The 23,265-nt window shown below is 38.4% G+C and overlaps 1 protein-coding gene across 3 annotated transcripts in view; it reads right to left on the bottom strand.

Annotated features, from left to right (window-relative positions):
* Positions 1–23,265, bottom strand: part of LOC120721466 (glypican-6-like) — a 144,853-nt gene that overhangs the window by 49,711 nt on the left and 71,877 nt on the right. For all 3 annotated transcript variants that reach the window (XM_040011823.1, XM_040011820.1, XM_040011821.1), the window contains exon 4: positions 10,221–10,386. In XM_040011823.1, coding sequence (XP_039867757.1) covers positions 10,221–10,386 — 166 coding nt within the window. The remainder of the gene's footprint in view (positions 1–10,220; positions 10,387–23,265) is intronic.

The following is a 23,265-nucleotide window of genomic DNA, read 5'->3' as shown; positions in this document are numbered from 1 at the left end:
ATAAGAAAAAGACTGGACAAAAATGGCATCCACCGGTTTCAAAGAGAAAACCACTGTTGCCCAAAACGAACACAAAGGATCATCTTATATTTGAACCACGAGACTTGTGGCAAAATATTCTTTGGACTGTCGAGACAAAAGCTAAAGTTTTTGGAAGGTTTGAGTCTCGTTACATCTGGTGTAAAACTTTGCACAGCATTTAAAAAAAAAGAACATCATACCAACAGTTAAACATGGCAGTGGTAGAGTGATAGTGTGTGACTGCTTTGCTGATTTAGGACGTGGATGAACTCCAGAAATCGATGGGACCATAAATTCTGCATTCAGTACGTCCGTCCATCAGTTTCTACCCTGAAGCTCATCTGTATTTAAGCTGTGCAACGGGACAATAATGTGAAACACACCAGTCCACCTCTCAGTGGCTAAAAAAACAAAATAAAGCTGTTTGAGAGGCCGAGTCAAAGTCTGGACTTAAATGAGACTTAGATGCTTTAGTGCAGAGATTCCCAAAGTGGGGGGCCCGCCAGACAGGGCTCCCACACAAATGCAAAGCAGAAGATGAAGCATCGCCAAATATGTTTCCAAACCAACTTCCTTCCAAGCAAAATACTAGAAAATATGATGAAGGTGTAGCCTTTGGCTTCACCTGCACAAGTGCCAAGATAGGTCTCCCCGACAGAATTACTTTTCCTTGCAAGATCTCACAAAAGTTCATCTTAATTTTTTTTATCTCCCATGCCCCTTCCGGGTCTCCATATTAAACAAAGGGGGGCCTAGCAAAAAAAAAGTTTGGGAACCGTGGCTTTAGTGTGACCTTAAACAGCCGTTCATGCTTAAAAACCGTACAACAGGGCTGAATTAAAAAAAATTCTCCAAAGAAGAGTGGCATCATTGCCAGCTATCACAAGTGCTTGGTGGCAACTTCTGCTGCCAAGGTTGCTACAACCAGTTATTAAATTTAGGGACAAATTACTTTTTCACACAGGGTCAGGTAGGTAGGTCCTTAATAAGTGAAGTCATCATTTAAAAAACTGCATTTTATATTTTCTCAGGTTATCTTTATGCAATATATATAAAACTCTGTTTGATGATTTAAAACATTTAAGTGTGACAGATATTCAAAGGTGGTAGACAATTTCTCACAGCGCTGTATGCTTCCATTGATCATTTGTTAATAGTTTGTTTTTGCAGCAACTGCCCATCAGGAATTAATATGAATTAATGAAGGGACTATTCAGCTGTACTAAAAACGATGAACACAATGCTACACAGTACCCATAAATATATGCCTGCCTAGTGATTCAGGGTTGCAGTGATGAAAATGTAAAGAATAACTTTCACCATCCGCTGGTGCAAACTGCAGAAAGTGTCTGCACACAAACACTCCAAGCTGATGTCGCGAAGCTGTCTTTCTCCACATGCCTGAGCTCATCATGAAAGGTGTCACAAAAACAGCACGTAGATTGTTTACTCTAAATTCTAGTCGACAAATATATCACAAAGTGGTGGCAAACGGATATGATTAACCTAAATTTATTCACAACTTCATGTTTTGGTTGTAATCGTGATGAATGAATGAAGAATTCCCGAGTGAGATCGCTCCCTTTGAACAAGTCTTTTGGTTGACATAGTAAACATGGCCAGTAAACAGTTCCATAATCATAAACAACAATGCTGCCACTTTAATATGGAAAGAAGCGTCAGGGGCAAATCACTGCGTCACTGCACTCGGGGATCGCTGTTTATCTGCTTTGCTTTTTTTGACAAACCATGCTGGCTTTGTTCAGTGGTGGAATGGCTCACCTAAATACAACAGTGCACCTGCTGTCTCCTTTCATTTCTTGTTCGATCACAGCATATAATTGCTAGTCAGCACCTGCTAAGCATTCATGATGTGGGAGTGCCTGTGAAAATACAAACATATGTACAGAATTTTTGATCTTCCTGTTTAAACTCTCAGTTCCGCCGTGTTGTAGAGGTGCAATGCTAAATTTTAACATAAAATAAACACGAGGCAGATGACACATCCCAGTTAGCCTTACAAGACTAACTGGGAAAAAGCCATGGAATAATCTTTGCCCACAGGGCTCATTGATCTGCCTTTGAAGAGCTGAGAGGATGAGAACATACAGACATGCCAATGATTACACATTAGGGTTCTGCAGTTGTGTTTCACAGTAAAGTGACACATTTGTGCTTTATTTGAAGTATGACAGGATAAACTGACATGCACATGTTATATAATATTCATCATCCTTCCTTAAAGACATTCATGGTAACACTCGTGTTTGTGACGATAAGCCTCAACCTTCTACTATCACTTCCACAGAACCTATAGGATTGCCTTGAAGAAGTCCAGCTTCAATCATCCTTGGACTTTACCAGAACAGCTTTGCATGTTTCACAGCTTCAAAATCCTTATTTATCTTATGCTAGCTCTTCATGCAGCACCTCACTTCATCCTGAGTCTGAAACAAGCCGTCTCTTTGTAGCTCCATCTCTCTCTTTTCTCTGATTTCCTGCTGCTTTGCCTCGTTACAGCAGCACTGCCTCGTCTGTTGCTTGTGTGCAGGTTCTGAAAACAATCTGCAAAAATACTATAAAATATAAGTTCCTGATTAAAATGGTCACTTCTTAAATCCATCCATTTATGTTTGAGACTGAGTCTGATCCGGAACTTGAAAAGCTGACAGCACATGCGCAGCCTAACCGAAAAACCTACTCCATACTCCATATTTCCTGCCTTAATGGACAAGTGCATTGGCTTGAGGCTGAGGCTAAAAACTGACTAACAAAAAGAAACTGCACCCACTGTAGTATAGTGCTTTTTTTCCCAAAAATGGAAAGCAAATGTAATTTTACTTCATAACCAACAAAACTTATAAAGTAGTCCTAAACAGAGCAGCAGAAAAACGTAGGATGCAGCAGGTGGTTGCTGTGTTAAAAAATAAAAACGCATTTAGAGCAGCTTTTGGCTGAAAGAGATAAGATGTACATACACTGACCTTATTTGAAACTATAGGTATCTAACATTGTAACAAACGAAAGAAAGCAAAATCGTTGCACTTTAAAATTGTGCCATCTAAACCAAACAAAAACAAAGCCAAAACGATTACGCTCTCACATCATTTTCCTGTAACATTTTTTTCTAATGTGCAGCTGTAAGAGGTGAATCAATTACAAAAGATTCACTACCCTGCCAACATTTCTGTCTGTCTTTTAGCAGCCTGCACAGCCAGTCTCTCAGGCACTTACAGCTGGATTGTAGCTCAGTAACGCCAACAAATAATTCTTAATAGGACCTTTTTCAGTTTGTTTGGCTTTCAGCTATTTCTGGTTTACTTTAGCTCATCTGACACCTCAAATACCATGTCTCTTCTTCCACCAACTCTAATGTCTTTTTACATTGGCAATTTTTCTGCTTTTCCAGCTGCAAGAAAATAAAAACCCAATTCTGCTGCCTCTCTATTAATTTTCCTGTTTTTTGCAGGGAAACAAATGTATACTGGTAAAGGAAACATTAAGAGCAGATGCAATGCTCACTGTGATGGATAACCCAAAAAGTAACTATATTACCAAGGGCTTATGTTCCCCAGTTTCATAATCTGCTTACACACATCAACCTCACTGCACGCCTCACCCACGTGCAGCAAGTTTCAGAGCTGAAATTTTCACACTGGTGAACACAGCACTTTGGGAACATAAGAATGGCCTCTGCATAACAAATTGAACTCAAGCTCCAAGCATGTTGAAGTTAAGTGAAGGAATTGAATATGATACTGCAAATCTGCAGTGCCCCAAAAGTGGTAGGCGTCATCTTTGGGAAATGGCTACTCTGATTAAAATTTCAGTGGAACAACTGGGACGGATCAGTCGATAAGCAGATTGACAGGTGTCGTTAAACAGAACCAGGATGGATTTTTCTTTACTTTCAGTGTTTTTAAGTTAAGCTAACTGACTTTATTTTACCATCTTTATTTTAATGAATTATTCCTGTGGAGTCTGATTTGGCCACAACCTTAATAAATATGCAAAACAATATGCTCCACAGTAAGTAACAATATGTCTTCAGCAAATGTGAAATTGGAGGATAAAATCTTGCAACACTCAATATGCATGTGTGGATGAAATCAGTTAAATAAATCATACAGCTTAGTTAATTCAGAATATTACAAAAACCACTCGCTGGTTGTAAATATAAAGGGCATTGGTGTTAGCATTCGTGCCAGAGATGCAGGAAAACAGTACTCTGCAGATCCTGCAGAGCCAGTAGCAATTACAAAGAAAAGACATTGTTTTTTGATGATGCTGGGGATATGGAGATCACTTCCACTCGGCTAAGTGAGTCATCCAGCCTTTTCAGCTCTTTGACAGGCAAAAAACCCCACCAGCTACCTTGTTTGTTCCTGTCATGTCTGTTACTGAGACTGTAATGCTTGATACTTGTTCGAGTGCCCGTGTGTCTGTATGTGTGTGTGTGTGTGTGTGTGTGTGTGTGTGTGTGGGGGGGGGGGGGTGGTTAATTTAGAGGTACAGTACTTATGGCATACTAGCATGAATCTTAAATCTTCTAGAAAAAACTAACTTTGGTTTGTGCAGAACTGAGCACAGTTACACAGCTATATCATTTAAAGCACCGACACACTGTTCATCTTCATGATCTCAAAGAGATCGCGGAAAGTCTTTCTTGGAGGAAGGAGAAAACATTGGCTTCATGAACTGTGGGTTGTGGGAAGGTACAGTTACACGGGGACCCAATCCTAGCAATTAAAAAGAAATGAGCAAATAAAATCAATGAGGATCACTTACGCTGTGGTGTCAAAGGACTCACCAGAGGACAACACAAGTCTATATCTTAATTAGGAGAAATAATGTGTTTATGGGCCCAGCACAGAGGAAGAAGTTGGCAAACTACAATGGTCTTTACAAATCACACCAAATTTAAAGCTAAAAGAGTTAATTAATTCCACTGGACATGCTTTTAAGTATGTTTACTAATCCCTGTTCAGGCACACATCATCAGTGTAACAGTTTTTGTGTAAAGCTCTTCATTATTTAGTGGGGGGTGCAAAAATATGCAAATTTGAACTCTGCTGAACTTTGCGGGCGCAGCCAACTGAACACCACTGAAAACTGTTCACAATAACAAACAGAGAGACAGAGAAAAAACCCAGCCTTTCTTTGGTTAATTATTTCCATACCTGCATTATATAGTAATAAGCTTACAATATACAAATATCAGATATAAACCCTCCATAAAAATAAAAATATTTATTTATTAGCTTAATTTAAGCAAGCAGATGTGACTCCGAATGAGCCTGAGTCTCTCAGTGGTAGTAAAGTGCTGCTACCAGCAACAGCAATGTGGATAAAGGTGCATGCAGCATCATCCAGGGCTGAAATATGAAAGAAATGCAGCTTCTGTAGTGGCCACTTTAGAGATGCTCTAAAAGCAACTGAATCCTAATAGGCTCCATCTTAAAATACCCAGCTAAGCTTATTAAGAGTCATGTTTATAGCTTGGTACAAAAGGTCTCAGTCACACAGGCCAGGTTGAAAAATGTGTATTCCCTAAACAAAAAACCTGCTTTTGAGTTCTTTGTTTGGAAGCCGATTGCTGACATCACCCATAGTTTTCATAAAAGATGCCAACTTGTCTGACAGCATTCACCATTTTACTCTCTAATGTTGGCCGATCAGAAAGTCTAGAACCTAGGAGGGAAAAAGTTAAAGATGACAGTTTCTAAATGGAGGGACATTAACTGTGTGTCTATATGTAACTCTAAGTGTATATTTTGTCTATATCCGCCATTGTAGAAATTCATCTCATGTAAACAATAACGTGGTGCACAGGGCGACGTCAACAAGCCCCACACCTTTGGCGTTGCGTGACTAAATCTCAGTTTTCCTCATCCACATGTAAACGCAAAAACAAAGTTTTCGAAAATCTGTGGCAGGAAAATCCCAGTTTTCAGTGATCCAAAACGCCGTTTACATGTGGACGAAAGGCCCAAACGCAAAGAAAAAGCTGCGTTTTCAAAAATACCCGTGTACATGTGGACGTAGCCTGTAACTGTAAAATTGTATCAACTCTTAAAAGCTAGCTAACTAAGCTAATATAAGCAGCAGCAGCAGATTGAAAATTGTGTCTCTAAATGACCCTGATGTTTATAGTTGGTTAGCCGTTGTTTGTTTAGCAGTGTTTTGTGGCCAGGTTTGCAGATTCAGTTGCATTTTTAACACGAAGGAATGAAACAGTAAGTATGTCGAGTGTAACTGGTAATAGCTAGGGTTGCTGGGGCATTGAACAAGAACATTAAACTAGAATTAGGCTAATTAGCTGAAAATACTGAAGCCACCCATCAAACTCTTTTCATGTTAAGACTGTGAAATGTGAAATCCAGTGACAAGCCTGACATTTGGAGTTAGAGCTGCAAAGCAATTTTTAAATCTCCTATTTGAGAAAGAGGTTAACAGTCAATTATTATCTGTCTCTAATTTTAGCCACGTGTAGCTGAGACGGTTATGTTACACTGATAACATTTGCTTGTCAAAAATGACGTTGTTCACGGTGTAGCCTGAGCCTAAAAAGCTACTGTAGAGTTTGAATAATAGGATGCGTGTCCCTTCCTCTTTCTCTCTCTCGCCGTCTCTCTGAGGGTATTTTAACAAGGTGCTGACAAGAAAAATGATAATGATGTGTCTGTCATGATGCAGAGCTGGGTAAATTTGTCACAATGGCAGGTGACTGATGGTCTAGGATCATCCAACGGCCAAACCCTGAATTCTTTCCCTGAACACACACGCAGACACACACGTGTAGACACACACAAAAATCACTCAGCACGGGTAGCTACAAGCAGGTAAATCACTTTCTTCCTCAGGTTTATCCTCATTGTTCATGAACTGCCTGTCTTTTTTTTTTCAGCCTGCAAGTGACAATGTCATTACAGTAACCTTTACAAAGTGTAAACTACTGTACTGTGACTGTAACTTTATATGTATGAAACCGATGCTGTGATCATTCTTCTTCTGCATAGCAATATGTAGGCTACATCAAAGTATTCACCAAGGTCGTTACTGTTTCAATGCTACACAGATTTCTGCTTTAATGCTCGCATAGACACAATGTGATGCTGACATCTTAACATGCAAACTGCTTTTTTTAATGTATCCAATAAAATCAGCAGTTGGTGTTAATTTGTTTGATTGCCAATATTTTAGGTTCTAATCTCATGGTGAGGCATTGTCAGTGTTAAGAGACATTTTAATGGTTCTGTAAAGCATTTAGAGCAATCTCTTTTCTTTTATTCAAAACGAAGGCATAGGCTATTTTCACAGCAGTTACTCTGATATGAAAGGGTAGGTAAAACCCAACTGTTATAAGGACATTATGAAGGTTATGCGCTGCGTTTATCCGCTATTTAATATCAAAATGGCTGCTGGGAAAAAAAAACAAAACTTGTGTAATCTAGATAGAACGAAAAATATTTCACCACCTACTCTTACATAGTACCACTGCGATACTGTCTTTTAATACTTACAATATTAATAATTAAATAGGGTTAGGTTAAAAAATATATAACAAGGTGTAAAGAGCATTGCATAGATTTGATATATTTAATCTATGTTATGCTTGACCTATTGGCTTATTTTATAGATTAAATATAATATTGAATTAATTAATTATTCAACAAAAAAACCCACAACACCAAAACCATCATCTGACAAACAAACAAGAATAAAATTACCAAACCGTGTTTTACATTTTCCACAATTCAAAAGACACAACATATCTTATGGCAGATAAATTGTGATTGTCAGATGTGACACAACTTTTATGTGCCGAGAGAGAAAAGACCGAAGTCACTGTGAGTTTTGTGTTTGGTGACTGAGCAGACATGCAAAGAACATTTCCATAAATATTTAAAGAGAAAGTAGGAAAGCAAAGCTGTTTTCATACAGTGATGGAGTCATGCTTATTAAAATCTGCCTTTCAAGGTTTAGATACACTAAAGTGCAATATAACACGTAGCCAGAACCTGATTATTGCGACAGGATTTTATTTCTATTAGTCTAAATGACATGTGTATTAAGTTTAATAATGTTAATGTCAGTAAGGTTGCAAATCTACTGCCATTTAGCGAAGTCTGGTTAAGCCAAGGTATTTTCAGTATAAGAAAAATCCTTCTCAGGAAAGAAGATTAAAAAGAAAAAACTTCAAATGATAAATTATTCAAACCCAAAAAACTGAAAACACTTGGCCTGCCAGTTATTACCTGGCAAATAAACCAAAGGTAAAAACAAAATGTTCACAAATTTTGTCCATTATTTCTGTGTTCTTCAATGTAATTACAGATCACATTTCCATGGTGAATATCAGACATACACGGCATGTAAGAAATGACATTATGATTTCATTTTAAGCCACAAAGCCTGTCTTACAGCAGAAGGGCTCTGGCACCAATTCACCTTAATGTTACTAACTACATCTGTGCCTTTTTCTGTCGTGACATGTGAAAATGACCATCATTAAAAATAGATGTTACAGGCGTATTGGTGCTATTAAGTATTGTGTGTGAATATATATATATATTTTTATTTTCTTGCTGTGTATTGGAGTGTTAGGAGCACTACGCTTGCAAACACATTAGTAACTATTTTACTTGCCAGAAATAAAATAAGTGTTTTTCTTGGTAGATTTGGTATAGCAAATAAAAATGTAGATTTATTGGTTTGATTTTAATGAAAATAAAGAAACAGCACTTTATACATGCTTTTTTTTCTCCTCTTTTTCTTGCTGTGGAATAATAAAACAGCCTTGAGCTTCTCCTGTGGTCATACAACTACTGATAACATCAATGGTATCAATAGTGACATTTAAACATGAGCAAGGTCCACAGGTAAATGCCACTGGGGGTTCTTCAAGGCTTTTAATCTAACCTCCCTTAATAGTTGATGATTTGAAAGGAGGACAATGACAGATTGTGTAGGGGTTCAATCCATAAATTTCTATAATGTAAAGATATGCTTCAGTGGTGAGAACTGACCTGTGATACATTTAGAAGTTGTCTCTGAAAGGCAGATCAATATTTCTTGTGAGCTGCATGGTAAGCAAATTGAAGTACAGTACTTTAGCAACAGATAACAAATACAAAATGTCACCAGACATCAAAAACAAATCTTTTGTAGCAAAAAATAAACATCCCCTGGGTTCTGCATTTCTAATTATAATACAATGAAACACACTGGCTTTCCAAAGCAAAACCCATGTCTGCACAAAAAAAAGTGATTTAGAATAAAAAAAAATACACTTTTTCTGACACCCCAAGGGTGTTTGGGTCTAACTAGATTCATCATTCTGTTGCAACAACAGCTTTTCCCATTACTGTCAAGCACATCATCCCTTTGCGACAATAGATTTTCCTCTTCACAACCAAACAAGACACTAACTTTTTAACACATGTCATAAAGCTGTGAGACATCTCATTCAGTGCATGGGGGCCCATGTTGATCTGAGACTTCAGACGTGCCATCGGAGAGAACAAACGGTTCGTCATCTCATGGTTTCTCAAATGACAGGCTTGTCACAAAACAGCGAAAAGCTTAGATGTGCAGTTCACTTGACACACAGTCTTTGGGGATGTCTCTTAAAAAATGGTGCCCCATTTAAAAAAAAAAAAAAATCTGTTAGTGTGGGTGGGAGGATGGGATTGGGGTACATAACAAATAAAGCACTGGCCTACAAAAGATCCAGAGGGAACACTCTATATGCCTTCTTGGTATCCATTTAACAGGGCTTACAGCAGCCGGCTGCTTACAGCCAAACTGAAGTGCTATATTACTCACCATGCTCAGCTGGAAACACTATAGAAAATGTGTTTGCCTAGGATCTACTCTCCTTTATCAATCCCAAACAGCAGGGACTAGAGCTTTAAGCACTATGCCAGGGCTCCAGCAATAGCAAACAACATTTCAGACAGAAAAAGAAGAAATGGTTTCACAAATAAGATTTCAGTTTTGTCTCTTTAAAATCCTTTAAAGCTGAATCTATCACAGCGCATCCTACTGAATTCCCATCGAGACTATTCAAAGACACTGCCTTAGAAAAGAAACATGCAGCCTTAGAAGTACAAGCTCAAGTTTGAACACATGTCGACGAACCTACAAAGAAAGAGAAAATGAAAAACAGGTGCAAGGGCACTCGATTCAGATCTTACCAATGAAGAGGTTCCATTCAGAATCTAGGTCTGCCTGGTTTGCTAGACAGCCTCTCATTACGTTGTGACAGTAGTTGGGACAGGGTTTGAGCCCAGGCATTCCACGACAGTATGGACAGTACAGCATCCTGGTCAAGGCTTTAACACATGCTGGAGCTACATTCACCTGCAAAGCAAAGAGATGCTTTTTCAGTTTTTCAGAAATGGTGATTATTTCTAATAGAAGTTGAAATGTTTGATGGTAGTCAAAATTTTCCAAGAGGTTTCTACCAGCACCAGTGCATGCCAAAGCATCAGCAGTCAAAAATGCAGTTTTATATGAAACTATAGAGGGGATGGAAGTCGGACGGACGCTACACTCTATTGCATCTTCTGAAGCTTGAAATGTGGAAATCCACCAGATGAAACTGCATGACAAGGTTTACATCTCTGTCCATCTCCATTTATTGTGAAGGCTGTGCCTTTTGTTGTTGGGCCATGTAACTGTGCTGGCTTGAGTAAAAGTGACAGGATTCTCACATCTGCTTCCCCTCAGAGGTGGGGATGCAGAACGGGGAGTACATCTGATAATTGGCCTGTCAGCCTCTGTATTCATGGTTGACTTTAGATTTTGAACAGCACACAATGGAGACTTCTAGTGTGTGTGTGTGTGTGTCTGTGTGTGTGTGTGTGTGTGGGGATGGTTTCCGATGGGTCAGCAAAGCAGGATAGTTAAAAGTAAAGCTAACTAAGCCAAAAAGGGACGTATCCTTACATTTAAGCAATAAAAAATAATTCAGCAGCACTTTGGTTTAGCAGATATTCAATATATACTAACAATATAAATATGTGGAAAAAATATTGATAAAATATATGCAATATAGTGCATAAGCAGTGATTTTGCGGACTTTAATTTAAAGTCCGCAAAATCACTGCATTTTTATTCATTTTCTTTCACTAATGTATCACTTTAGTGCTACTTAAACTTCTGTTAATTTTGGTACTGTCAGACAAATAAAGAAATAAAAAGCAAAGACAGACGGCGCAAAGCCTGCGACGAAAATAAAGCACAAATAAAAGAAGATAAAAATGAAAAGAGAAGAACGCATTAGTGCACTACTGTAGCTCCATGGCAACATCTGAGGCTTTGCCATGACACTGCATACAGCCTGCGTCTGTTTTTAACATTTCAGCTTGTCTTTGATTTCACTCATACCATGACCAGACCACCTGTGTGTGAAGCGTGAGTGTGAGAGATTGGGGGGAAAAAAAGACAAGAGCGATGTTAGAAAAAAGGCAGAGAGAGAGAGACAGAGAAGCAGAAGGCAGAGATGAGCGCTATTAATGTATTTGCTTCCACTGCTGCTCGGCACCAAGCGACAAGGATCAAATGAACCATCTTTGACATTTGCAATCTGCCAGTGACATCACGCGATGTCTTGTAAGAAGGCCATTAAACCGGGTTGCTAGCTGTCAGTTGTAGCGTTGCGTGTCATCCGCTGGTATGTGTTCTTGTAAATTGTTTATATCTCTCTGGGAGTGTAGCGAACATATGGGAATTTTTCAGGAACAAGGTTCATTTGACAACACATTAGAAAGCTGACATGCATGGGAAACCAGAGTGTTACATTTGAAACCATTAAAAATATAGGACATCACTGCGTTATAGACAGAATTAGGAGGATATTACTACTGGAGAGCTGGAACACACACACACACACACACACACACACACACACATATAAATAAATCTGTGTGTGAGTGTTTTGCTATTTTCTACTCATGCACCACAGTCAGACACAACACTCATGGTGCCCTAATGAGGAGTTGTAGATGTTAAAAATATATTAATAATCAGTTAGAATATGCTTACAGCTACATTACTATATCTTATAGCCCATTTAAAAATGAATAGTGGTGTAAAGTAAAATGCTGCTAATCGACATATTAATAAATAATTCATATATTTATTACGTTGTTTCTTTGTTTTTTAAAGTGACATACTGTACACCTATCAGTGTACTGTTATAGGAGCCTACTATAATGCCTTATCGAACCCTTTGCGAAGGGCAGTTTTGTAATTTAATTTCTACATTTTCTGATTCACAAACTGAGCTCGAGGAAGTTTTTTTTTTTCTAAAAGAAACATTAGAGCAGACTGAGAGTGAACAGGCTGTGGAGAAATCCTAAGATGCTGCCAAGGATGCAGAGCAACAAACACCAAGAAAACAGAGAGACAGATACAGATGAAGCAGACGGAGAGAAAACCGGACAAGACACTAGCAGACAAACAGAAGGAATAGGCAGGTGCCGTCACCACACTTGGAAACAGAAACAGGACCAACTAAATGCCAATCACAGTGTTTGGTTTGGAGAGAACATCCTGTAAAATTCCACAGACTTTCTGCTTCCAAATGTACACTTTATGATTTTCAGGATCCAATACATATCATACTATATATATGTATTTATATATATATTGCCATCTATTTACAGACCTTGAAGAGCAGTCTCCAGTGACAGTGCTCTCATCTTTAGATCTCAGCCTGTTTTCTTCCCTTGCCTTCAGTACTTGCACTTCATAAAAATCCGTATCTCACATAAATTCACAAAGTCTGACTGCTACATGCAATTCACCAATCGACTGCGACTGAGACAGGGATGAGACACTTTTCCGACTCTACTCCCCCCCACATCCCTGTGCTTCTTCAGAAATATCCCCTGCCCTCTCCCTCATCAATGACTCAAATCCCACAGATTAAATACATTATCCTATCGAGCATTTGAATCATTTTTGTTTCACAAGCTAATTTGCATATAAGTATGTTTTGCGTAGTGAGAGAGAGAGAGAGCTCGTCCCTTTTCTTTTCTCTTTTGGCTCACAGTGGCCTAGTCACTGTACCTGAGCAGCAACATGAAATCCAGTTTAAACCACAATTGTAAAACAACAACCAGTTGACAGCATGACTTTGGAGTATCTGTGCTTGATAAATTCCGTGTTTCACTGTTGTGGTATAAATGATGGCAACATCATAGAGGAGGATAATGAAAATATAGTCCCTGCATCATCTGCAACATCAACATGCAATTTTTTTCCCCAACTTGTAAAAAGGATTTCATTATTTATTCAAATATTAAATAATATATCTTTTTTTTTTTAATTGTCAGAATAACTTACTTCTGTCAATTCAATTACACTTGGCCCAGTTTCTCAACATATAGAGAGAAAACACTGGGATTTTTTTTTTTAACCACAGTCCAGTTTCAACTACGTCCTTTATATTCGATGTGGCTTTTTTGTGGCAATAGAAGAAATACAGTTAATACTGCAAATGGGAAAAGTGCTTTAAGCTGCCCTAAAGCTTTGTGAGCCTTTGGAAAATTTGCATTAAAATGGTGCCTCCTAACACAATTATCTTAGTGGGATTTTTTTACATCATCGCTGTTACTGTGCCCAGCAGTCGCCGGGTGCCCTGGATGAAGGGTAATCTGATAATCTTGTTAGCACTTATTTACAGTTGAGTAGATAAAATATTTCACAGCAGGCTGAGGGGAGAACTTGGAAGTGAGATGACTCAGATCCAGAGCAAGATTAAAACACTAATCTACTCATCTGATGTTTAAGTGCAACGATAACACCGCATGGAGAGCATGTGCTTGCTCGCGAGTCGCTGTGTGTGTTTTGGAGTCGTGGAGGACGAATTCAGATCCTTTAAGCAGAAAAAAAAAACTTAATTAAAGTCCCAAACTGATAAATAGGAGTGCCTATTATACTAAAAAATAATGTACTTTAGGCTTTAAAGCTATTACATTTTTTAAAGTGACTAAAGATAAAACACTGCATAGTTAATATTTTACCTTTTCATAACTTTTAAGTAGATTTTCTTGCAAACACATACCTTTTTGTTCACATATATTGACACAAAACCTATTATAATATTTACATTATGTGATATTGACTTTGTTCTGTAAGTGCATTTACATAAGGGCAGTGTGTGAGTAAATAGACTATAAGAATGGGATGAGCCACAAACAGCAGCCAACTCATTAGCCTGCTTGGAGATGTGGTCAGCTCCTGAGGTAAGCGTAAACATTACCAAGAATTTAAAGTGCAAGATTATAAATGCAATGAGCCTTATGGGCAACAGCACAGCCCCATAAGGGGCCATAGTCAGGAGACATTACACACACCTGAATTCAATCAGCAATAAGACAAATCAATGATGGGTAAATCATTAGAATACGAATAAAAGCGTTACCATTAAAATAAGGGATAACTCTGAAAGACACTCGGAAGATATCACCTTGTCTCTCCGACAAGGTGTTGCCATGCGTACACGGTGTGAGCTCCCTTTAGGGGCAACAAAGTAGGAGAAGCAAAGACGATGGAAATTGCTTTGTGCCACCAAGTAATGAAGTTGTGAGAAATGACAATGACTTTGCAAGCTACCAAGGCCAATCAAGGGGAACACTTGTGGGACGGTGAGACTGTTGCCAAAAAATTGTCTCAATAGTTCTGTCATAATTATTGTGACAGGTTGTGTTGCTTCGCACTGATTGGACATGGATGTAAGACTGCATTGCTGCCCCAGTGTCCCCACTCAATTCCACAGCCATTAGTGTCAATGGCAATATGAGTGATTTGTTACTGTGCAAATAAGACTACCATCTGCTACCAAGAGAAACATGTGCTTGGTTGCATAAATCTCCGTGTAAAACTTAACCACTTATTTCTTCCTAACCAAAGGGTAACATTAAGGGATATTGCAATAAACATCTGATATTAATTCCATAAGTCACAGGAAATGCAAATTATAAGAAGACGATTAGCAATTTCACGCTGCAAGTAAAATCTGATCAAATTGTTTTTATGTTTGTCAAAGTCTTACTTTAATTTTAAACATACTGTGAGAAAAGCAACTTTAAAATAAACTAATATTTAAAAAAGTCACGCTTATGCACAAGCTACTCCTTGTAGAAAAGATCCAATCTGAGAGATAACAAAAAAAAAAAAGGTTTTTGGGGAGCATGGGAACCATTTTGGTGATGAACAAGCTTCATTGTAATGGCTTGCCAAATTGCCCTCTCCAGAAAAGTATTGCAGTTCATTTAACCATGAAGGTGATCTGACCCCGACCAAGTAGTATTACTTCTCTAAACATAGCCACATCTTAATCACAAGGGTGTCAGAGCAGAAAATACTCATATGGGTCCTTGTGGGAGGTGCCAACAGATGTCCTGAATTGTAGGTAGACATTTTGTATGTATTTTTTATGTATATTTATAACCTGTGTCTACGTATCTTACATGTACCGTATACTCCCGTATCCAGTCAAATTATAAGACGTTGATGTAGCAGTAATGTATAACAATGTTAGAATTGTATGGTAGTATTTGTCACAGTGGCAAATGCCATACATGGTCAGTAACAAATAATTATGCTCTAATTAAAAAATAATCCAATTTACAAACACATGGTAATACAATATAATAGAAATACATTATAGTACAATTTAGAAATACATTTAGAGACTTACATTTACTTAGATTTAAATTTTAACGGGGCAGCTAAGGTAAAAAAAAAAAAAAAGGTAACAAAGTAACAAAAACAAAGTAAACTTTATGTTTATAGTACGTTAGTACATACAGACCAAAATAAATGCACCAAAGTTGTCATTGAAAACAAAACCCGGTCTTCAGCACTTCATACTAATCACACCTTCTTTCTGTGCTTCTCCATAAACTTCAGTCTCCCTCCACTCTGCATGTTAAATGTAAGCTGGAGCCAAGACAATTCCAGAGGGGCTGCACTAAAATCAGCTGCTGTCAAATCGATGAATGTCTGAAACAGACAGAATAATCCACATGTGAGCATCTGTGCCTCAATGAAACAACACAGTGGTACTTGGGGGACCCCTGTGACCCACTCAAGTCAGCTCAAGTGTCTGTCTTTGTTGAGACGTGGGCACAACCGTTGATCTGTCCTGACATATTCCATGTTAGGTAGCATGTCTGGAGCAGCAGTTGGGTCTGTTTCTTTAATTTACAACGACAAGGGAAAACACATTAAAAATCAACCTCACGCTGCTCATTGACTAGGCACGGCGTACCATGAGCGATTCACCATCTCTAGTGAGTACAAAACCTTCATATACTACATTGTTATCCATCTGTCGTGTTGCCTCCTGGATTATAGCGTAGCACTCACCCTCTGTCCAGCTGACTCTAAAGGTCTGCAGCCCAGCCTGAATGTCAGGGGCAGACAAGTCTCTGTGCTGCCAAGAAACCTCTGAACAAATGTCACAACACTGCTGCTGACAACCTTCTCTAAGTGCTTGTTAAATAAAGATGTGGTGCCATACACTTTAAATCAAGGTGCAAAAAGTTGTCATAAGAGTGATGTGGGCTGCTCCAGTCGGATGACATATTTTCACAAGTTGATGAGAGGTGGATAAGAGGTATTTTATAGGACATGTTAAAACTTGATGGATCATTTTTCTAAATTTTTTTGACAAATTGCCACCCTTTTGTATTTTGTTCCAAATTTCCACCCACTCTGTACTTGGCTCACTGTGCCCTTCAGAGTATTCAATGCTGAATGGAAGACGGCACAGACTACTGAAGAGAGGAGGATACAGTATATTTCTTTATTATCCGTTCTTATAATGTTCTTGTATTTCAGACCACATGCTGTCTTTCATTTTTTTTTTCCAACATTCTGCAGTTCACTACAGATCAAAATCTTTTAATTAAAAAGGACATCTTTGGTGCAGCACATTTCCCGATGACGTGCCAACCCTTTTGAGCCAGTTGCCATCTGCCGTCACAGCACTGTGGCTGAGGCCTTATCCCCGGCAAGCTGTGTGAGCTGTGAGCCAGCAAGAGAGAAGGAGACAGACAGAGAGCGAGAGAGGAGGGAGCATGCATGAGAGAGAGAGAGTGAGAGAGGAAGTTCGTCTGGTGCATCTGTATCTGTGTGGGCCTCGGCTAAGAAACATGGACGGACCACACTCGCTCACGAAGCAGGTCACTTAATCTGCCCTGAGCAGAATCTGCTGTCAGACTGCTCTCGTTCACTGTTTGGTTTTGCAACATATTAATTACAAGTAAAGACGCTGAACTACAAAATCACATGAACGCAGTCACATTTTCTTAATCAAATTAAGGCATTTTGTATCTTCAGCTAGAAGTGATACATCTTTAATTGCTAACGCAATCTGTAAAAACGCAACCAGCTCCACTGGCATTGTCTGCAGTGTCAAAGCATACTGCAGTTCGCATTATGTGCATCTCTTTTGAGGTGTGATTACATGAACTTATTTTCGTCTATGGCAATTTCCTTTTCAATTAAGAATCGGAGTAATTATTGTTTTCTATCAGGCAGTTGTTTTTGTTCTCTTAATTGGCTAATTGTTTTGTCTGCAAATGTGAGAAATGAATGAAAAATGTCCAACCACATTCCCAGAAGGTCCTAGATATAATACACATAATAAAAGTAACTGTTTTGTTCCAGCAAAACAGTTACTTTGTAACATTGTTATATTTCTGTTTTCAGCTTGTTTGATGCGTGTGAATGAATTCTCTTTATATACTTTCGAATGTGAACTAGCTTGCCCTGAAATTGCTATTTGGCCGATGAATATAAAAATGATTATACTAGCATTAAAGTTATTTGTACTTCTACAGCCTGTTGGATGAAACATGTCTGAAGTGGTCCAAACTCCAATAGCACGCGTATATACAGAACAACATCATCAAACTACTAAGAGACTACTAACTAAGAGATAACCCAGCGACTTTTTTCACATGATGAGCCAGTCACATGATAGCAACTCGTTTGAAAATAGACATGATGAAGATGACCAATTAAACACCAAAGCCCAACTAAGTATTGTTGCTGACCACGTCCATCCCGCCTATCTGGTGGAAGCAGCCATCTTCTGATGTCAGCTGATGTTCAAATCATCTCAAACTGGTTTCTTCAACATGTATGTTCACTGTACTCAAATGGCCTGAGCATCAGAAAAGGGAAGAAGGTGATTTTTGTGACTATGAATGTGAGATGGTTGGCAGTCCCACACATGCTGGTTTGAGTATTTCAGAAACTGCTGATGTACTGTGAATTTCCTCCACCATCTCTAGTGTTTACAGAGGCTGGTCCAAAAAGAGACAATCTAATGAACGGCAGTTACCTGGGTGAAAATGCTTTGCTGATGTCAGAGGTTAGAAGAAAATGGCCACACTGCTTTGAGCTGATAGGAAGGCAAAAGTAACTAAAATAACCACTCATTAAAATGAGGGTATGCAGAAAAGCATGTCTGAATGCACAACATGTTACATGCTGAAGCAGATGGGCAGCAGAAGACCACAGCAGTCATGCTTGTTAGCTGAGAATTGGAAGTTGAGCCTGCAATTCACATGGACCAAAATAGGATCATAAAAATTGGTCTCCACTGATGAGTCTCATTTTGTCCTGTGACATCTTGCTGGTAGGGTCAGAATTTGGATTAAAAAGCACGATAGCTTAGGATCATAATACTTTGTATCAACAGTTTAGGGCAGTGGTGTTGGTGGCTGTAGTGGTGTGATGGCTTGTGGGATATTTTCTTGGAGCACTTTGTCCAAATTTAATTCAAACACCACAGCCTACGTGCATATTCTTGGTGACCGTATCCATCCCTTTATGATTGTAGTGTACTATCTTCTGATGGCTGCTTCCAGCAGGATAACACACCACGTCACAAAGCTCAAATTGCCTCAAACTGGTTTCTTGAACATAACCCAATGAGTTCACTGTGCTCAAATGACCTCGGCAGTCACCAGATCTCAATCCAATAGAGCACCTTTGGGATGTGGTGGAACAGGAAATTTGCATCATAGCTGTGCAGCCGACCAATCTGCAGGAACTGTGTTATGCTATCATGTCAGTATGACATGGACCAAAATCACTGATGAATGTTTCCAGCATTGTGTTGAACCTATGACATGAAGAATTAAGGCATTTCTCCAAGTAAGGCTTAACTAATAAAGTAGACATTAAGTTTATACTCAAAAGTTAGTATTCATGGTGTGAAAATGGTTTAGTTCTAAAAGTGGCCTGTTTGGCCAATATATATCACACACATTATACAGGCATCAGACAGAAAAGAAAAACAAATCTCAGGGCTTTATAATGTAGTACATTATAAAAAGAAACATATCCATTTGTCTGTGTGCAGATTAAATGACAGTACTGTACTTGACCTTTTTTTCTTAGAACTAACTCTGTTAACACAACTTTGCTAACCACTAGTATGTATAGAAGTACAGCTGGTGCATATTTTAGACACGGCAGTGATTTGCACAACAGCTAAATGAATGTGCTAACTGCGATTAGAACAACAAAAGTGAAAACATGTAAAATGACTGGCATCATTTTCTGTAAGTGAATGAAAATGCTATCTGATTAGTAGGACTGTTTAAATTCAAACAAGCACATATTCATATGCGCTTGTGTTTCTGTCTTTTTTTTGCTGAATGTTGAATGCATTCGTTAAAAGTAATGTAGGGCAGCGAGTTCAAAAAGCAGAAAAACAAAACATGAGCACGTATGGAAAGCACATGGAACTGATGATGATATTTCTCACGTGTCAGCAAAGAAATCTGGCAGAGGATTAATCTAAGGTAAATGTTGTGTAAAGATTAGAAACTGCCTCGGAGCTTAATGTGAAATTATCTGACAGTTCGTGGTCGGAAATGAGTGTATAATGAGATCACCGTGGCAGTATAAGCCATCAGGGAAAACAAATCCCTCTCTACAAAATACCCTACTTCCTTCCATCATCGTGAGCAAAAGTGCACCGCGGACTAGGCCGGCTTCCCATGCGTATGCAGAGTGAGTGATAAGTGCTTTAAATGCCTGAACTTTAAACCGTTCAAAAATTCCAAATCCCTACAATCTTCTTTGAGTAGGTCTTAATGTAGTTGGACTGTGTTTTAAGTACCGCAAGGATAAAACTCCTAATGGTCATCATAAACTGTAATCCAAAGGGATTCTGCTCTTAATCCAGGATCGAGGTCCAGGAAACTGTTCAGTGCAAGTCTAGTGCAATCTCATTTTATGGCGTGATATCTCTCCTGCTCTGACTTTACACTATACAGCATTGTGTGTTAGCTGTAAATATTTACAGCTCATCGTATTGGAGCATAATCCAGATGCAAAGTAACATGGAAAATTAAACAGACAGCTGGTTGAAGGCAGGCATCACATGGACAAAGTGTGTTTTTCCATTCTACAACCTCGAGTTTTAAACATTTAATGATCAGTTTGTATATTTGAATTTAAGCCCCAGTGTTGTTAGAGTTACCCACTAAGCATCATTTGCAGTGTGCGGCACTTTACATATAAATGAGACTCAAAACCTGTAGCAACAGACGATTTATTTCGCCATTTGTTTGCAATGTCCCTGACAAACCTATTGGTCTAATGATCTTTCTCTAGCAACCTGTAAAGCACATGTGTGGAAAAACAAAGAAAAAAAATCAATGGCAAGTGAAAAGACTCCATCGTCTAAGACTGCCTGTAAATAGAGTTTGTAGTGAGACTCTTTTGTCAACTGGACAAGCTAGAATGATGAAATCGAGCTCAATCTCGATGCTGCCAATCCATCAGGGACAATAAAAAGTTTATAAATTATCATTTCACTAAACTATCTTTATACCTACATATGCACCGATTTATTGTTTGTTCTGTAAAAAAAGCATTTACTGTAAAGTAATGCTGACTTTTGCTTCTCCTCAGAATACTTTTAAGTAAACTTACAGCAGAATCAGAGCACAGAATTCTACCTTCGTGACAGATGGTATGTTTGTCACTGCAGTCTAGCTCTGAGGTATTTTTCAACACTATTTGTTCGCAAATGGTCTGCTAATAAAACACACTGCCAAATGACCAAACACTGATTTATGAAGCTGTAGTAATTGCAGTAGTAACTCAAAAAACAAAACTGCATTCTGCCATAAAGCATATAAAAAGTCTCGGATCCTTGTGGATCTACAATTGAACGGGATGCAATAGTGTGCTTAAACCCAAGAAGTTTTACATTGCTATTTACTCTAACAGTGTGCGGTAAGGAGATGCATGTGTGCAGTGCCACTGAAAACAGCATGGCACTGAGGGTGAATCTCAGGTCAAGGTGATTTGTCATGTCAAACAACTTTTCACCTCGACTTCTTCGGTTGTTCACCGGCCTGACAGCCTTCAGCAATGCCACAGTGTTTCCAGGCGCCGCTTCATAATTGATGAGGAAGAAGGGAATATGGGATTTGATCCAGAGTGGCGGTGCCATTTGGGCCTAGGACAGATGTATAGACGTGCTCATTTTAACTCTTCCTCTGAAATGGCTATGCCACTAAGGGAATGGTGACTAGCTCAGTAGTAAGCTAAAAGACATTATGAGCATTAAAAATGACCAGCTCTTTAGGGATTATACACAGCAGCAGAATATGACATAGCACTTTAATATGTACATAACACTGAGGTGGAAAATTCACAATCCGGTGAAATAGTGCAAGTATAGGGTGGGGCACTGGGGGAGACTGATTATACATCACACTGATGGTAGAAGTTCAAAGATAAAATATAAATTAAGGGATGATTTGGTTTTTGATCTAATGAAAAAATATGAAGAAATTAGACAGTGAGTTTCAATGTAACCATTTCTTGTGGTTAAGTATGATGTGACTTCTTAAGTCGTAATACGGTGTACACTGTAACAAATCTTTCTGCTGAATTACAGTGAACTGCTGGCAGCTCTATTTGTCAGCATGAAACTCTGCAGTGCATCGACTACAACACTTCTAAAAATTATTTTAAAGAACATTACAGTACTGTGCTGTAATTATCTAAAGTAAGGATTTGAATAAATCTTACAATATATTAGTCCTAGTTTTTGTGAGATGACTGAAATGATGTTGTGGGACTTGAAGCAACATGATTTCACTTATGCAAAGAAAGTCAAACTCCAGCTTCGCTTAACTGCCAAAGAAAAATACCCTACTGTATTCTAGCTTGCTGTTCACATTGTATTTCTGAAAAGCATCAGCATTTCGAGTATTCACTGTACTTAAGAAACATTAGTGCACTAATTTCCCTGTCATTTTTTGCAGCAGTAGGTCTGAGTGTCATCGAAGTTATGAAAAAGATGCAACTAAATACCCTAAAAATTGCTCTTCACAGTGAAACAGATAACTTAGGTGAAATATTACCATAGGTGAAGGTTGACTGTGTAGGCTTTTGTCTAAACATTACTTTTTATGCAGTCACAGACCAAAGTTCTAATATAAATTTAATGCATTCACTTGTGTTCACACTCTATGATCTGTCTCAACTTTACACAGGGAGTTAAGCCTCCAACATAAAAGTGAACTGCACAGATCATTTCTTTTTTTTGCCCTGCCACTCTTGCATCCACTTTCTTCTTCTTTGCTCTTCTTACAGTTTCTCTCCCTTGTCGAATTGAAAGGGACGGCAAGCTTTAAGCTAAAAAGGAAACTGCAACGAATCGGATCGCTGCTGAACTCTGAAGACATTTTTAAAACTTAATGTTTGAACTTATGAGCATCTAGTTTGATATGATTTGTGTCTAAAAGCAGGTGAAGAATATTACTTTTGGAAGGGCGAGCACTTTCCAGACTAAAATTATTGTTATGATTTCTCAGTCATTTAATTAAATCTTTTAAGGTCTCTGCAAAATAGCTCATTTAGTTTCTATTTTAAGGATAAATCTGTTTCAGTAAGCCTTAAAGGTGTTACGTGTTTAGAGTATATAAAAAGTATTTTCTTTAGAGCGTGCCTTTTAATCTCATGCTCACAAATCATCCAGAATGCGTTTTTTTGTGTTTTATAAATTGTAAACCAACAGAATCAAAAGCTGATGATGACTATAACTAGAAGAAACTGGCTTCAAAATGAAACTGTTTAATTAAGCTCTCTCAGCCCCCACCTTCCACATCTATTTCCACAGTTTTCAGAAGCCCACTCTCCTTTAAACTGAATGATGGAATCCAAATGTAAATAACTCAAGTC

The sequence above is a fragment of the Simochromis diagramma genome, unplaced genomic scaffold, assembly GCF_900408965.1.
Source record: "Simochromis diagramma unplaced genomic scaffold, fSimDia1.1 OVJJ01000603.1, whole genome shotgun sequence".
Lineage (NCBI taxonomy): Eukaryota > Metazoa > Chordata > Actinopteri > Cichliformes > Cichlidae > Simochromis > Simochromis diagramma.
This window is presented reverse-complemented; position numbering and strand designations above follow the sequence as displayed.